This window comes from Mirounga leonina, unplaced genomic scaffold, assembly GCF_011800145.1.
Source record: "Mirounga leonina isolate KUSES-001 unplaced genomic scaffold, KU_Mleo_1.0 Mir_101609, whole genome shotgun sequence".
Lineage (NCBI taxonomy): Eukaryota > Metazoa > Chordata > Mammalia > Carnivora > Phocidae > Mirounga > Mirounga leonina.
In genome coordinates this window covers 11,233,719-11,252,152 of record NW_023270164.1, presented here as the reverse complement: position 1 = coordinate 11,252,152, position 18,434 = coordinate 11,233,719, and the positions used below count along the sequence as shown (strand labels likewise).

Genomic DNA, 18,434 nt, shown 5'->3' with positions numbered 1-18,434 from the left:
GAAGATGGTCACAAATCCTCTGATCATCCTTCTGTCTACTTCCCTCCCCTTCAGTTTGGGAGCTCTGTGACTGCTCTACTAAAATATGGTGGAAATAATGCTGTGCCAACTTCTGACCCCGGCCTTGAGACTAGCAGCTTCCACTTGTTACCTCTTGGAATACTCACTCTCGGAGCCCAGAGCTGCTATGTAAGAAGTCAGATTATCCTGTTGAGAGATCATGTGGAAAGGTCCTAAGACTATATGGGAATCTGGGCAGTGCAGATCATGGATAGCATCAACTACACGGTTATAGTGGTGAATAATACCAGTAAGGTTCCTAAGGTTCCTGTGCTCATGTAGCTTTGCCTTTGTAACACCACTATCAAAGAGCAGCAGAGAAATGCTGTGTGTTCACCAAACTGTTTCCTTTCCATCTAGGCACACAACAAGACTGCATTCCCCAGCCTTACTTTGCAGCTAGGTGGGCCAAGTAAGTGAGTTCTGGCTAATGGAATATGGGTGGATAAATCACTTCAAATCCTAGCGCCCCCCCTCCCCCAATCTACCTCTATAACCCTCCATGCTGTCTTTTCTTTTCTTGCAGACTGGATTTAGAATTTTGCGGGGAGAGAAGGAAGTGGAAATGAACCTAGCCGATAGAGGAGCCACTTATAAAAAGAGCCTGAGTCCCTGAAGGACTACATGGGGCAGAGGTGATTCACATCACAACCCACACTGGATGGAGCTATGTGCAAGGAACAGAACCTTCATGGGGTTAAGATGCTGAGACTTTGGGGGATGTTTGTTATAGTAAATGGTTCACCTTGTCTAATATAAAGAAGGATTTGTAAATAGTTATTTCCCAATATTTTCATGTATGTTTTAACTTAAATAACTACAGTAGTCCCCCTTTATCTGTGGTTTCCCTTTCTGTGGTTTCAGTTACCCATGGTCAACCATGGACTGGAGGCAGATGATTCTCCTTCTGATGTATCACTTGGTCAACAGGAGCCTAATACTAGGTCACGGTGCCCATGCCACTCACCTCACTTTGTCTCATCACGTCCGCATTTTATCATCTTACATCATCACAAGAAGGGTGAATACAGCACAGTAAGAGATTTTGAGAGAGCACATTCACGTGACTAATACTGTTAAAATTGATACATTTTATTCGTAGTTATAATTGTTAATCTTTTATTGTACCTAGTTTATAAATTAAGCTTTATCACAGGTGTGTATGTATAAGAAAAAACAGTATACACAGAGGTTGGCACTATCCACAGTTCTGGGTGTCCACTAGGGGTCTTGGAACATATATTCCGTGGAATGGGCGGTGGGAGACTACTGTACTGTATTACATTAGATTCGGTCTTAAATTTCTCTAACAGATTGACATTTTAGAATATTTTCTCTAGAGAAGTGAGATTTCTACCAGTAGAAAAGAAAGAAACTAACCAATTAGGTTTTAATTTTACCAAAACTAATATGGAAGAGCCAATCCAAAATAATGTACTGGAGGATTTTGTTTACAAAATTACATTTTGTTTATATCCTATTGTGAACTGCTATAAGAGTCTTTATTAAAAATCTTTAGCATAGAACTAAGGAATGTCATCATGCTCTTGATTTACACTGATTTATGATTTTTAAAATTTGTAAGGCAGGGAGAATTTTTACAATTGAATAATTATTAACATTTCTTCTTTATATGAAAGTAATACATGATCCCTGAAGATACTAGTTTTAAATCTAAAAGCAATTATTGTGGGGCGCCTGGGTGGCTCAGTCGGTGAAGCGTCTGCCTTCGGCTCAGGTCATGATCCCGGGGTCCTGGGATCGAGTGCCGCCATCGGGCTCCATGCTCCACTGGAAGCCTGCTTCTCCCTCTCCCACTCCCCCTGCTTGTGTTCCTGCTCTCGCTATCTCTCTCTCTCTGTCAAATAAATAAATAAAATCTTTAAAAAAAATAAAAGCAATTATTGTAATGTCTCATTATAAAACATTTACATTTGTTTAGCTTTGGCAGTTATGTCAGAAGAAAACACTTTTATTTGTGGCTTTTGAGAATCAAGCTACTATCTTTTAATTTCAAAAACTGTTTAAATATTCTTTCAGTTGTGTAAATAACCAAACTGTGACAAAGCCCCTCCCTAACTTCTAGGAGTTTTATGATTTATGAAAATAACAACAATGAAGACATACAAAAAGAAACACTAACACAAAAAGTTATAAAATTAACCAATAAACAAGGAACACAAACAGTGTTCTGTCATACAGTGTGGGGGGAAAAAGAACATATTTGGACAGAGTGAAGTATAAGTAGAGAAATCAACATCTCAGTTCAAAGTAGGAAAAAATTCTTAAAAAGTCACCCTGGTAGATCTGTGAGAGAGAGGATTTAAAAAAATAAAACTGGGATTTCTTGGTGATTCAAGAACTATGTTTTCTTCCACAGCCGCCTGGCTTACAAGGGACTCATGGAACTGAGGTGGGTGGGGTTGGGGTTTAGTGTCTATCACTTTCAAAAAGGAAGCTGCTCAACAAATGAGCAGGGACACATGGATATCCACATGCAAAAGAATGAAGTTGACCCTAACACCTCACACCACATACAAAAGTTAACTCAAATGGATCCAAGACCCAAATGTAACAATTAAAACTATAAAATTCTTGGGAGAAAACAGGTGTAAAACATCAAGATCTTGGTTTAGGTAATGATTCCTTAGATATGACACCAAAAGGACAAGCAACCAAGGAAAAAAAGAGATAAACTGGACTTCATCAAAATTAAAAACTTTTGTGCTTCCAAGGACACCACCAAGAAAGTGAAAAGACAACTCACAGAAGGAGAGAAAATATTTGTAAATCATATATCTGATAAGAGACTTGTATCCAGAATATGCAAGGAACTTTTAGAACTCAACAATAAAAAACAAATAGCCCAATTTTTAAAATGGAGAAAAGATCTGAATAATTTCTCCAAAGAAAAAAAAATATATAGGGGGTATACATGGATGTACTATATAAAAATGGGACATTCCAAAACTGCTGGTCAGGGGACTTTGTTGCCTTGTTCACCAACAGGTCAGATTTACAGCAGCTGAGGGCATCTATTCCAAAATGAATGTAATGGAACACAAATAAGTTAACTGCGATGATTCACTTTGGCTGTCTGAATGGTAGTGTTTCATAGGAAGAGAAAAAAAGTCACATAAAGGCTTCTTCTCTTTGTAGTAGAGTAGAAAAACTCTCTTTCAAAAAGAATATACAAATGGCTACTAAGCACATGAAGAAAAGATGCTCAAACATCATTAGCCATTAGGCAAATGCAAATTAAACTTACAGTGAGATATACTTCAGACCCACTAGGATGGCTATAATAAAAAAGACAGAGAGTAACAAGTGTTGGTGAAGACAGGGAGAAAAATGGAACCCTCATACATTGCTGGTAGGAATGTAAAATGATGCAGATACTCTGAGAAACAGTTTGACAGTTCCTCAAAATGTTAAAGATATAGCTACCATATGACTCAGTAAATCTACCCCTAGGTGTATATCCAAGAGAAATGAAAACATAAGTCTACTCAAAAACTTGTAGAAGAGGGGCGCCTGGGTGGCTCAGTTGGTTAAGCGTCTGCCTTCGGCTCAGGTCATGATCCCAGAGTCTTGGGATCAAGCCCCGCATCAGGCTCCCTGCTCAGAAGGGAGTCTGTTTCTCCTTTTTTTAAAATTTTTAAAAATTATTTATTTATTTATTTATTCAATTTTATTATGTTATGTTAGTCACCATACAATACATCATTAGTTTTGATGTGGTGATCCACGATCCATTGTTTTCGTATAACACCCAGTGCTCCGTGCAGTACGTGCCCTCCTTAATACCCATCACCAGGCTAACCAATCCCCCCTCCCCCCTCCCCTCTAAAACCCTGTTTGTTTCTCAGAGTCCATAGTCTCTCATGGTTTTTAAAGAGTATTTATTTATTTATTTATTTGAGAGGGAGCCTCTAACCCCGCTTGTGCTCTTGCTCCCTCTCAAATAAATAAATACTGTTTAAAAAAAAAAAAAACAAACCTTGTACAAGAATGTTTACAGCAGCATTATTCATAATAGCTAAAACATGGAAACAACCCAAACATCTATCAACTGATTAACAAAATGTGGTCTTATCCATACAACGGAATATTATTTGGCCATAAAAAGTTAACAAAACACTGATACATACTACAACATGGATAAACCTTGAAAATATTATGCTGCATAAAAGAAGTCAGACTCAGAGGCCACACGTTGTACGAATCCACTTATATGAAATGTCCAGAATAGGCAAATTCACAGAGAAAGAAAGTAGATTAGTGGTTGTTATAGACTGAATTGTGTTCTCCCCAAATTTTTATACTGAAGCCCTAACTCCCAGTGTGACTACATTTGAAGATGGGGCCTATAAGGAGATAACAGAGGTTAAGTGAGGTCATAGAGTGGGGACCTAATCTGGTAGGGTTGGTGTCCTTATAAGAAGAGGAAGAGGCACCAGATCTCCATCTCTCTGTCTCTCTCTGTCTGTCTCTATCTCCCTATGTTCCCAGAGGAAAGGCCATGTGAGAACACAGTGAGAAGGTAGCTGTCTACAAGCCAGGAAGAGAGGCTTCACTGGACCCCAATCCTGATGGCAACTTGATCCCGGACTTCTAGCCTTCAGACTGTGAGAAAATAAATTTCAGTTTTTTAAGCCACCCAGTCTGTGGTATTTTGTTATGACAGCCTTAGCAGACTAATACAGTGATTGCCAGGAGCCAGGGGAAGGGGAAAATGAGTAACTGCTAACAGATGTAGGGTTTCTTTCTGGGGTAATGAAAATGTTCTGGATTTACATAGTGGTGGTAGCTGCATAAGTGTGAATATACTAAAAACCGTCATGCAATTTAAAAGGGTGAATTTTAGGGTATATGAATTCCTTCTTGATAAAAAAATTTGTATCAATTAGATGTCAATTTTAAAACTCTTAAAAAAAAAAGCAAGTTGCACATTTATAAAAGTCCATCCTGGTCATGTGACAAACTTGGAACCTGATTTGACTGAGGAACTTAGTGAAATCCCCCTACCTCCCATTTTCCTAGTTTGATTTACAAGTGTCACCTGTTAGTTGTAATGCATGTTTACTTACAATAAACTCATTCAATCACGTTCTTGAGAAAAGGAAAAAATCTTTTTACTTTTTGTATAGGAAAGGCAAGTGGTTAAAATAGAAGGTTTATTAGCCCTTCCTACTTACTGTTATTCCCTAACCTTCTTTGTTTTTATGCCCTTCCCTTCTTAGCCTCATTTTGTTTTTCTTATCTATAATATCGTTTGGTTCTTCATCAATTTTCTTTCCTAACATCCACTCACTTTCCTCTTTGCTTCCTTTGTCCTAGTTTCCTTACATCAGTAAGTGTGTACTGAAAACCTCCTGCTTGACAGTAGGGGCTCTGCTTTTAGGAAGCTTAGAGTCACATCTTGTCTTTCCTTCTTTTCTCTTCTAATCACACAGTATTGTGCCTTCATGTGCCCACTATCACATTTTCTTATGCATTTTCACTCCTCTATTTGTGATGATTGTTCATACATATATGAAGAGAGAGAGAGAGAGTCCCCAATGTTACTGCTATGGCATATAAAAATACTGACAAGAAGGGCATGAAAATGTCTGACTCTTGTGTTCATTCATGATGCTGTTCTGATTTTTAGGAGCTAGGAGATGGTGTTGATGATGATGGAGCTAGAGAGGCTGAGGAAGTGTATGGAGCAAGACTGTGGGAGCCTTCCTTAACAGCACAGACAGTCTCTGTGGGTGGACAGCCTGAGCTCGGGTTTCTAGAAGTGATCTGACAAGCATTTCTGGGACATGACTGGGACCTAAGAATCCAATGCTAGGGGCACAGAATTCAAGGACGTGATCTTTGCCCTTTAAGAAGGTAACATGTACTAGAAAAAGACAGATGTACAATGAGGTATTTCTCATAGTAAGCAGCAGGTCCCACCAGTCCCCTTATCTGGTGCTATTCCTTCTATTCCTCTCTTCCCTCACTCAGACTTATACCAGGCATTTTATTTCATGCCAGCCTTGGTGCAAAGAACTGGGAACATAAAGACCAGTAAGGAAAATTGGCTTCCAAACCAGGCATTACTCTTGAGGAGCTGAACTTACTACTTTGTCTGGCAGAAAAGTCCTCTCCCCTTTCCACAAACCCAAGTCCTCTCCTACTTAAACTTTCTTCTCATGTCTTTGTAAATGAAGGTTATGTGGTTATAAGTCAACCTGATATTCTAGTCATCCCCTTTCATTTGGGTTTATGCATTTTACAAACTATATGTTTTGGCCCTCTATTTACAGATTCTATTACTCTGAGGCCCCTATTATAATGAAGCAACTTCTCATGGGGTTATATATTAATAGGATTATTATGAGGCTATGTAATTAATGCTCTCTTTCTTCTACAAAGACTAGTGAATGCTACTGATCGTTGAGTCAGACTTGGAAATCCCACTCTCCAAAACCTTATCACAATTTCAGATTGGACTTCAAATAGTTTTACCCTGTGAATAGGCACATATTATAGCCCTAAATAAATGAGCTTGACTTTAACTACTGACCTACCCTAGCCTGGTATCATCTGCCACTGGTCTGAGTGAACGGGTGAACATGGTATGTGACTTTGTATTATGAATGTATAATTAGCCATGCAGTCTCTCCCCAACCAACACACAGATAACCATAAGGGCATTCATTCCCTAAGTCAAAGGTACAAGCATGCATATACCTGAGGGAAGGCTGTGGAACACTGTCTGGACTGGCTGGTACCTGGACTCCCTTTTCCCATTCTTCCTTCCATGTATCCGCAAAGAGGTAATAGCTGTCAGGATTAATGTGATAAGAATCTGGAAGTTTCATGGCACTGATGAGGTCCTTCCGGAATACCTGAGAAGACATTGTACACAAATTGAGAAGACCATCACTATGAAACTAACACCATTTAATGTACTTTTAAAAAGATTATCCTCACCCACTCTTCAGCAAGAGATATCTCTAACTTCCTAAATGGCCAGATCAACTTCTATTTGGAAAGGGTTTGAAGTACTGACAGTTTGTTCTGGATTTAATGAAGAGTAACTAAATCCTTCTTGAATTATTTTCTAGGGCTCCTTGAATTTAAATCAACAATACAGGTTACTCTAAAATAGTTTGTATAAAACAATCTGTAACTCTCTCAAATTAAGCAGTTTAAGTATCCTCTGATAACTTCTAATTATTTATTTAGGTATCACTTTATTTTTTATTTACTTAGAAATTATTGTAGTATCTTATTTTTTTTCTTCCTGAGATTTTGATAGGAATTACGGATTTTTGTTTTTTTTTGAGGGGGGAAGGGGAGAGGGAGAGAGAGAATCTTAAGCAGGCTCCATGCCCAGCGTGGGGCCTGATGCAGGGCTAGATCTCATGAACCTGAGTTCACCACTTGCACCGAAATCAAGAGTCAGATGCTTAACTGAGCCACCCAAGTGCCCCTACTTAGAAATTATTTTAGACATATGGAAAAGTTACAAAGATAGTACAGAGCTCCCTTTACCCTTCATATAGTTTCTTCTAATGTTAACATCTTACATAACCAGAGTATAATGACCTAAACCAAAAAATTAACATTGCTACAATACTATTAATTAATCTACAGACCTTATTAAAATGTTACTAATTTTCTGGTTAATATCCTTCCGTTCCAGAATTAAATCCAGGATCCCACATTGCAATTACTTGTCATGTCTCCTAGTATTCTCCAATTTGTGACAGTTTCTTTGTATTTGTCTTTCAAGACCTTGACACTTTTGAAGAGAACTGGTCATGTATTTTAGAGACTATCCCTACAATTTGGGTTTGTCTGATGTTTTCTCATGATTAAAATTTTACTCATTTTTGGCAAGAATACCACAGAAATGATGCTGTCTCCCTCTCATTCCATTATATCAGGGACATATAATGCCGATGTCCTATCAGTGGTGATGTTAAACTTGATCACTTGGTTAAGGTAGTGTCTTGCTGGTTTTCGCCACTGTTAGGTTACTGTATTTCCCTTTGTAATTAATAAACATCGCAGAAGAGATACTTTAAGATTATAAAAACATCCTGTTTCTCCTCAAACTGTCATGAGCTAATTTTAGCATCCACTGGCGGGTATCTTGCTTGCAAGAATTATTGCTGTGGTATCATAATGGTGATTTTCTATTTCCCTCAGTCCTTCTACATTTATTAATTGGAATTCCTCTGTAAGAAAGATCTGTCCCTTCTTCCCCCTTGTTTATTTATTCAATTATTTAGTTATATCATTAGACTTGTGGATATCTATTTTCTTCTTTGGGTTATAAGCCAGTATTATTTTTTTGTTGTTGTTGCTCAAATTGTTCCACCTTTGATCACTGGGAGCTCTTTTGTGTTGGCTCGCGCCTCTACTCTTTCAACACATCCCATCTTTTGAGTATTTTCTTAATTTCCTACATCACGACATGCCCCAGGCATGTTTATATCCTCCGTTTATAAAAGCTATTGATTTTATATGTTAACTTCATATCCCACTACCTTACTGAATTCTTTTATTGCCTGAGTTAGTTTTATCATTGATTTTCCTGTGGTTTTCTAGATATATTATCATATCATCTGCAAAGAGAGTTTCACATCTTCTTTACCTAGTCTTAGGTATCTAATTGGTTTCTCTTGTTTAACTGTACTGGCAAATACTGTACTAATATTTGGAATAGTAATGGGGATAGTCGACAATATCTGCCTTCTTCCTGAAATTGGGGGAAATGATTCTAGTGTTCTTCATTAAGATCCTAGGTTGAAGACTATGGTAGATATATAGTATCTATGTTAAATTATCTTACAGTTCTCCTTTATTCTTGAATGTTTTTGAATGCCTGGGTACTGAGTTTTGTTAAAGGCTTCTTCAGTGTATATGAGAATAATTGTATAATTATTTTCCTTAGATATATTAATATGCTATATGATTATATATATATTTTTAAAGATTTTTTATTTATTTATTTGACAGAGAGAGACATAGTGAGAGAGGGAACATAAGCAGGGGCAGTGGGAGAGGGAGAAGCAGACTTCCCACTGAGCAGGGAGCCCGATGCGGGCTCGATCCCAGGACCCTGGGATCATGACCTGAGCTGAAGGCAGACGCTTAATGACTGAGCCACCCAGGCACCTTAAAGATTTTATTTATTTATTTGACAGAGAGAGACACAGCGAGAGAGGGAACACAAGCAGGGGGAGTGGGAGAGGGAGAAGCAGGCTTCTCGCGGAGGAGAGAGCCCGATGCGGGGCTCGATCCAGGGACTCCAGGATCATGACCCGAGCCGAAGGCAGTCGCTTAACCAACTGAGCCACCCAGGCGCCCTATATTGCATTTCTTAATACCAAAACAAAGTTGCATTTCTGGAATGAATGTCATTTGGTCATGATACATTTGTTAAATATGGTACTGTATTCAGTCTTCTAATATTTTATTTAGTATTTTTGTGTCATATTCATGAGTGATATTTATCTGAAGTTTCCTTTCTTTTTTTAAAATTGTCTTTGTCTTTTAGGTTTAGGTATCAGTGTTATGCATGCTTCATAAAAGGAATTAGAAAAAAATAAAAAGGAATTAGAACATTTTCATTCTGTTACAATGCTCTAGAATAACCTGAGAATTACTGGGACTATCCGGTCCCTAGGAAACCATCTGGACTTGGTGCTTTCACTGTGGGGTAGTTGCTTAATAATATTCTCTACTTCTTTAGAAATTGATCACTTTAAGCTTTCTACCTCTAATGGAGTCAATTTTGGTAATCTGTATTTCCATAGGAAGTTATCTATTTTATCCAGTTTATCAAATTTATTTCTGCAGAGGCTTGCAAAGTATAGCCAGTTCTACTTTGCACAGAAGCTTGGGATCAGAAAATGACAGTGCGTGTGGAAACTGTGAAAAGCAATCTTAATAACTAATGGGGAAAATTATGATTTTTCTATGACCTTTAAACATTTTTGTCAAAATATAGAAACTCTTATTGTTGGCTATAAGTGTATAAAAATGAAAAATATAATCGATATTTTAGTATACAGTAATTAAACATTAGAAACATTGAGAATTAAAGTACTTTTTATAAGAAAATTTATCAAGAGTAGGTGGAACAAAGCTTGCCTCCTTTTTCTTATCATATAATTTAAGACATGGAGCAAACAACTGAGATGGAATGTTTTAAACTTTCATTATTTTAAAAAATCTATTAATTTCAGTTTGTATTTCCCTTTTCACCCGAGTTGTTTAATAGGTTTTAAAATTTCCATAGGAAAGGACCTTTCTGTTTTTGTAATTTCTGATTTTACAGCATTGTGACCAGAGTATTGTTTATATGTCCATGTAATAATGGAAATCACTGTTTTCCTTGTGACTTAATAGTTGGTCATATTTTGTATGTGTATCATAGACATTTGAGAAGGTGCATTCTCTATTATCTCTAATATCAAAGTTTCAAGTTTGATGTATATTCATCATCTGTACCTTACTAAGCTGCTTAAGTTGTTTATAACTATCTCCTCACTTATTTTTTTGTTCACTTACTCCGTCTGATACTGAGAGAGGTATATGAAAGCCTCCTACAATTAGTGTGTTTCTACCTACGTCTCCTTGACTCTTCCATGGTTTTTGCTCCATGGAGGTGGTTGCTGTGTTATTCAGTGTATAGATATTCCTAAGTATCACATCTTCACGGTGAATTGTGGTGTTTAGCACTAGAAAGGCTTCTTTGTTTTGGGGGGCTTGATTGATTTCTACTTTGTCTGAGATCAGGCTCGCTCCTCCTCCTACCATTTTCCTGGTATACCTTTGTCCATCTCTATTTTTAGCCTTTCCGAATAGGTGTTTCAGGTATAGTGTATACAGCATATAGTTGCATCTTGTTTTGTGAGCCATAAAATTTCTTTTCTTTAATAGATGTTAAGCCCATTCATAGTAGTTATTGGCATGGCTCAGATATTTGGTCTCAACATTGTCACATTGATAATTATGTGTTAATTTCCTTATGCATCTGTCTCTATCAGATGTGTATTGTTTGCTCTTTTAATTACATTTTTTTGCATTTAAGAAGGTTTATAGTTGTAGTCTATTTGTTATCTTTGTACTCTGATCTTTAAAAATGTCCTCAGTTTCATTTTCTTTTTTAACCTATCTGGTTTATCAGTTTTTATTGTTCTCAGTGAGTTCCTCAGGGGTGAGGAGGATAGGAATGAAATGTCTATTGTGGCAGCCAAGAGGACCCCAGTGTGAGCCTTAACCCTACCCCTGGCAAGGGAGCCCCAGCTGTGTGAAAAGTCCAAAGGCCAGAGGTAGAGGATGATGATATGAATACAGAAACAACTTGGACTTGGAGAAACAAAGAGATTTCCCATAGTTCATTTTCTGCACTCTAAGCACAATTAGGCACTGACAATATTGGAACGAAGATCCATCTGAAGTTTGATGTACTGTTATCCTCTGGTTGAAAGGGTCCGTCGGTGACTAAGGGGCACGGAAATATGCTCACCAGCCTGCACACATGACTTAAATGGTTGTGGAAGCCTAAGCTTTGTGATTCTGCCCTTTTCAACAACAGAAAAAAGTATGTAAGAGGTCTTAAGCTAACTTGGCAATGATGTCAGATGAAGGCCCAGTTGAAGTCTAAGGAATGAGGGAACACACTTTCACATGAAAGTATACATACACCGGTATATACCTCATCTACTCATTTCTAATTCTGAAAAAAATCAACCATCCACTGGCAGGTGGAAAATAAACATGTCCACATTTCCGGAAGATCAAAGGAAAAATGCTATCAATCAAACATTTTAGCCTTTAATGCTAATAAAGGTTCTCTGAGGAGAAACACTGTTCAAATTTTATGTAACATGAAAGTAGAGGCACAGAGCGTGATCCAATAAGGCAATTCTCCATTGGTGCAGTTCTGTTTAAACTGACATTTCAGAGTATAGGACTGAACTATCACATAATCAAACGATGCCATTTAAATGAATAAAGACTCATTCCATTTGCTTCTTTGCAGGGACAGCTCGGCAAATGCCTGTTGCTTTCACTTAGGGAAGATTAAGAATTAATATGATCTGAGCAAAGTAGAGAAGGAAACCAACCTTAAACATGCTGGTGGCCAGGTGGCAACAAAATGACCTCCCTACCAAGAATCCTAGCCAATTAAAGTTAATTGGGTGCTGTGCAGGGAGAAAGCTGTCTACAGAAAAAAAAACCTGGTGGTTTATTACATAATGCTTTGTATAAGGGGTAAGAGAGATCCCAGTCATATCCATTTAACATGTTTTGCATAGAGCTCAGTGTTCTGGATGGCTAGGGGGAGAAACTCAATCACCCTTTTCCTGAACACTGGTCCATTTCTATAAAAGACTAGAGTGCCTTTAATGAGCCAGTGGTTAAGTAGTGGTGGCAATTTACAATTGTGCTAAATAAACTACTGTCTTTGGGAAAGAGAGTGCTATGGGAAATCCTACTTTAGATCTGGAAAGAATACTAGGACTAAGTATTTTCAACCTCCTAAAATATTTCATTGTTTTCCATGTGATACACTTCACAAAATAAATCAACTGATTGCAAACCATGCTTAGGGCTTAATAATGTCACACCATCTCATCATGTAGCTTAAGCCATGTCTTTATATTTGATATAACTGCTTATAAAAATCTGTTCTGTATAGTTTCCTAAGTAGCCTAGAAACATATTACAGTGGGTTGAACGGCAGCCCCCCCCCCAAAAGATATGTCTACCTCCTAATTTCTGGAATCTATGAATGTTACCTGATTTGGAAAAGGGATCTTTGCAGATATAAATAATTTAAGGATTCTAAGGTGAAGAGATCATCCTAGAACATCTGGGTGGGCCCTAAATCCAATGACAAGTATCCTTACAAAAGAAAGGCAGAGAGAGATTTAAGACAGAAAAGGAGGAGGCAGTGTGACCATGGAGACAGACTGGAGTGACTCACTGATCCACAAGTCAATAAATGCTGACAGTCATCAGAACCTGGAAGTGGCAAAGGATGGAATCTCCCCTAAAGTCTTGGGAGGGAGCACAGCCTAGCCAATGTTGGACTTCTGGCCTCCAGAACTGTGAGAAAATAAATTCCGGTTGTTTTAAGCCAGCCAGTTTGTGGTAATTTGTTACAGCAGCCCTAGGAAACTAATACACATGTTTACCAAACAGAAGAGTAACTTGAAGACTCTAGACAAAGACATATAAAAGCAGAGGCCAGTGAAATCTGGCCCTTGTCCACAGCTTCAGAAATACCAAATCTCCAGGGAACAGACATTCTGTGAAGTCTGGGAAACCTCAGATGGCAGGAACACCAATCAATTCAGACCTATTTTTCTTAAAATGAAGAATGAAGGCTAGATCTAATGACTATTATAATTTTCCTTCCACCTTTAGAGAAAAACAGCAGACCTATATGATAAGCCTGATTTCAATTTTATAACATAGCCAGATTAAATAGCATCAAATCCAAGGTTTCTAGAGAAGCACTTTTACTCAAGGCAGAGCACAAGAGTCTGCTTTATCTTGCTGTAGAAACATCCCAAGCATGAGGCAGAACATAAAATGCTGAAGAAGGGATAGGAATGTAAGTTCAGTACTCAAGCAGATATCTGCAAAGTGATATGAAATATATTTACCAAACTGGTCTCATGAATCTGCTTTTCATAAGAAAAGGAATTTGGGTTTTTTTAAAAAAAGAATACAGGCAAACAAAATAGCGTTAATGTATCCTGGGTAGAGAGGTGTGAGTTCTATACACATACGGTGGCATACACATATGCACATATTTGTGTATTTTCATAAAGAAACAATAAAAGGATAAACCAAAAGCTTTTTTTAAAAAATGGCTACCTCTGGGAGTGGGGGAGAAAACAGTGAGGAGAGAAAGACAAAAGCTAGATCTCTCTGAATGTGTTTTGTGTCACAGTTGGATGTCTGAACCAGGCAAATGTCTTATACAGTCAAAAATGAAATTAAAAATCTTTAAAGAAAGGAATATGGGCCCAGGGACACACTACCCAAATTGGTCTACTGGTTTCACCAACCACTTTGGGACAAATTATTTAAATTCTGTGTCTCAGTTTACTCATCTGTAAAATGGGGATAACAACAACACCTCATAGAGGTTGTTTTAAGAATTAAATGGCTCAATTCATGTAAAGGGCTTAGCATGGTATTAGGCTCATGGTAATTGCTAAATAAATTCTAGCTGTGGTTATTATTTTACCACCATCATCATCATAGTCTCAGCTTTACCTCTAAAAGCAGAAAGAAGTATACAGCTAAGTTCTCCTATCTATCTAGTCCATAAAAGTAATTACTGATGGGATAAAGGAGATGTGAGTTCATGGCTCAACTAAAACGTGCATGGTTTAGCTCCCAAAGATAGGATTCCCAAGCAAGAGGCCCATCAAAAACTCTAGCCAACTCTATAGGCCACAAGGTAGTGCAGAAACTTCACAAAATAAAACATGGCATTTGACGCTAAATTAAAGATTATGAATGAAGGCTCTAGATGTTGACATTGACCTAGGTAATGAAGTTGAGAAGTTTTACAAGTTCTTAATTGTGTGCCTATTTTATATGCACTGGTAGTTTCCCCAAAAGTTTCTGAAACAAAAAAGCTTTGTACTTACCAGATATCTGTTCATTTATGGTCAAAGAGGGGATTCACAGGCTAACATACAGCCCAGAAGCTATGCCAAGTCCAACAGTGCATGTACATCTTGGCCCCTCAGATGCATGCAGAAACAAAGGAGGCCTCACTATGAATCAATTAGAATATCAATGCTTAACCTGCCAGAGCCACAAAATGAAAATGTCCTTCATGGACAGCTCTGGCTTTTACTGCTTTCATTAACATCTCTCAGTGGGCAGTTTGTTAAAGCATAGCTAGTCTGAACATTTCTGTGACATTTTTTAGAGGAAAAGTCAAAACATTTACTTCCTGTATGACACAAAAGGGAAAACTGTCTGGTTCATGTGAATGTAGCAGAGAAACGGATTAGTTCTGATTCACAGTCACTTAAATATGAAACTATACATAAATGACCACAAACAGATGTGTCATCCCAACAGCACCAAAAAACAGCTGCAAATGTAGTAACTATATTCAATCAAAAGGAATTAACTGTAAGTGATTTTCTTAGAATTATACAATCTTAAGATGAAAAAAAAAAAAAAAAGATGTTCAGGTTACCTAAAAGAATCAACCACTTAAAGCAGAGAAAACCTAGCAAAGAATACAAACTTGTCCCACGTTAATTTCTCCAGAGGAGCAAAGCTTATTCAATTTCTAAGTTTAAAACTTTAAAGATCATGTAAATATTTTTTCACAGAAATATTTTTCAAATAGCTTAAAATAATTCTCAGTTTTCTTACAAAGAACAAACAGGACATTTTTGATGGCTTTGCGGTGACATCAACTGAAACATCAATTACCATAAAGCAATGTACTTTTGGGCAACTTAGGTAGGTTTGATTACCTCCCTTACCCACTACCCAACAGAGGTGGTGTGCATCCCGGTGATGGAGGAGGGGGAGCAATTGAGTCTGAGTTGGAGATCTGGGCAATTTTCACACAAGAGATGACATCTGAGGTTTACTTTGTAGGTTTTTCTCCCATCCCTCACTATCCCTTTTTTGTACAGTAAGTGTGCATTTGCAAGCTTGGTAGTTTTTATCTCCTGCAGGTCAGAAAACCAAATAATCAAGCATGTTAGAAATACAGGCTCTATTTCAGAGTATTGCAGTGTTCTCTGCCAAGTTAAAATATGTGAGCTTTGACTCTGTTGCTATGAAAGTCTTAGACATTATAAATGAGACTATGGAACTACAGATGATATGCCATCAATCCTTTTTTTTTTTTTAAAGATTTTATTTATTCATAAGAGACAGAGAGAGAGAGAGGCAGAGGGAGAAGCAGGCTCCCTGCTGAGCAGGGAGCCTGATGCGGGACTTGATCCCAGGGCCCCGGGATCATGACCTGAGCCGAAGGCAGACGCTTAACCATCTGAGCCACCCAGGCGCCCGCCACCAATCCTTTAAGATAGGTTATGTTTTATAGACCAGTCGGACTCATGTATGTGAAAATATCCTGGCTTTTGAGAAAGAATAGAAGACTTTTTAATACATTCAAATTAGTCTAGTACTATGTGCTTTTTCTAGGGCAATGGCTTTTGAAAAACGTCTCTAAGAGTATGCGCCCTTTTGAGAATCACATGAAGGCACTAGCATACACATACATACAAACACACATTAAAAACATACCCTCAAAAGCCTGTATACAATTTGCAGAAACTACCAAAGCCCCTGAACCATACGTGGAATTCACACACCCCAAAAACTCTTCTCTAGAGGATAAATCAGGGGTAGGCATAAACAAGAATACCAATGAAGCACTAAACATCGAAGAAAATACGTACCTATTAATGCAGCTGATAAAGCCCCAGTGAAAACAATCATTTACACTGCATTTCAGTGACAAACTCCCATTACAAACAAAAGGTTTCAGTCAGAAAAAAAGAAACTCCCATCCTTACAAGAAGAAAAAGGCAAGATAGGGAGCAAATTAATGATTTTTTCATGAACCCTTTAGAGAAATGAGTCGTGGGACAAATGGCCAACTCAAGGAAGGATGAACACGCCTGCAGGGAGACACAAGGACAGGAGCTTTTGCTTACCTGGGGCAGAAGCCACAGCAGGAACATTTAACCCAGAACTTTTGACAAATTGCTGGGGGCAAAGTGAGGACAACCAAGAAAGAATGAAGTTCCTGAGGGCTATAGTAAGAGGGGGTTCCAACCCTCTTGTAAGCTTTTTCTCTAGAAACCCAACTAGGCTCTTATAGGGAAGATGGTGGAAAACCTGGAGAAGGCCCCCCCACTTCAAGTGGTGCTGTCTGAGTCCGTGGTGCTCTGTGTCCTGGCTCTCTTACTGAACAAACAAAAAGCTTCACCTGCATGGGAAGGCTATCAGGTGAGGGCACTGGTGTAATTTCACTAGTGCTGGGAAGAAGGGCAAAGCACCCAAGCTCAGCCTCCCTGTGTTACACAAGGGAAAAAAGCCTTAATCTAGAGGAGGGAGAACCTTAAGGACAGAGACTGAGCATACCAGAAGATACTGGCTACAGGCAGACAGGGGAATAGGAGGCAGGGACAAAAAAAAAGCCCTACCCCTAAAGTCCACTTCCCCATCTCACCCCCAGAAACAGAACCACCACACATCTCAAGGACTGAGAGTAATCAGAAGGTTCGTTCCCTAGTACTCTACCACCATGCTAAAGCCTCCAGTGATAATAACTATGGCTTATACTGGGAGAGCTGCAAAAGACAGAATCTCTCTGAGGACAAGCACAAAGGGAAGATTCTAATCCAAGACAGGAGACAAAAACAAAGTCACCAGAAGAATTAGAAGGAAGTCTCTGGTGCCCACAGCAGTAACACATTTCAAATACTCTCTTACACTGGTAGTGGGAGTGTAAACTGATGAAGCCCCTTTGGAAAACAGCCTGGTATTTCTTCAGATGGTTAACTAGGGTTACCATATGGCTCAGCAATTCCACACCTAGGTGTATACTCAAGACAACTGAAAACATATGTCCACACAGAAACTTGTACATGAATGTTCATAGTATTCATAATACTCTAAAGATGGAGACAACCCCAATGTCCATTAATTAATGAGTGGATAATAAAATGTGATATACCCATACAATGGAATATCATTCAGTCATTAAAATAAATGAACTACTGACACATGCTACAACATGGATGAGCCCTGAAAACATTATGCTAAGTTTAAGAAGCCAGACACAAAAGGCTGTATATTGTATGGTTCCATTTATATGAAATGTCCAGAACAGGCAAATCCACAGAGACAGAAGTTAGATTAGTGGTTGCCAGGGGCTGGGAGTCGGGGAATTAGGGAGTTACTGTTAATTGGTAGAGGGTTTCTTTCTGGGGTGATGAAATTCCACATTTAGACTGTAGTTACGGTTATACAACTCTGTGACTAGGCTAAAACCTACTAAATTACACATTTTAAGTAGATGAACTGTATGGTCTAAGAATTATATTTCATAAAAGATGTATAAAGTGGTTTTTTTTTTGAAAAGGGCAACTGTTGTGGCATCAGTGGACATCACCTTAGAGGCCCTGACATCCACTCCCACCCAACAATAACAAAGTATCCCTCCTCCTTAATGTGGGATCAGCACAGACTGGGTAGGGAGCCTGGACTGTCACCACCACCCATGAGTAATGCAGTACTCCTTACCACCACCACCACCACCCCTGCTGCTATCAGTAGAGGCAACAGGGTGGGGATTTCCACCCCCA

General features: G+C 38.4%; 1 protein-coding gene across 3 annotated transcripts in view; it reads right to left on the bottom strand.

Moving 5' to 3' along the window:
• JADE3 (jade family PHD finger 3) overlaps positions 1–18,434 on the bottom strand; it is a 133,400-nt gene that overhangs the window by 32,560 nt on the left and 82,406 nt on the right. For all 3 annotated transcript variants that reach the window (XM_035003713.1, XM_035003703.1, XM_035003696.1), the window contains one exon: positions 6,787–6,944. In XM_035003713.1, the coding sequence (XP_034859604.1) occupies positions 6,787–6,944 (158 nt within the window). The remainder of the gene's footprint in view (positions 1–6,786; positions 6,945–18,434) is intronic.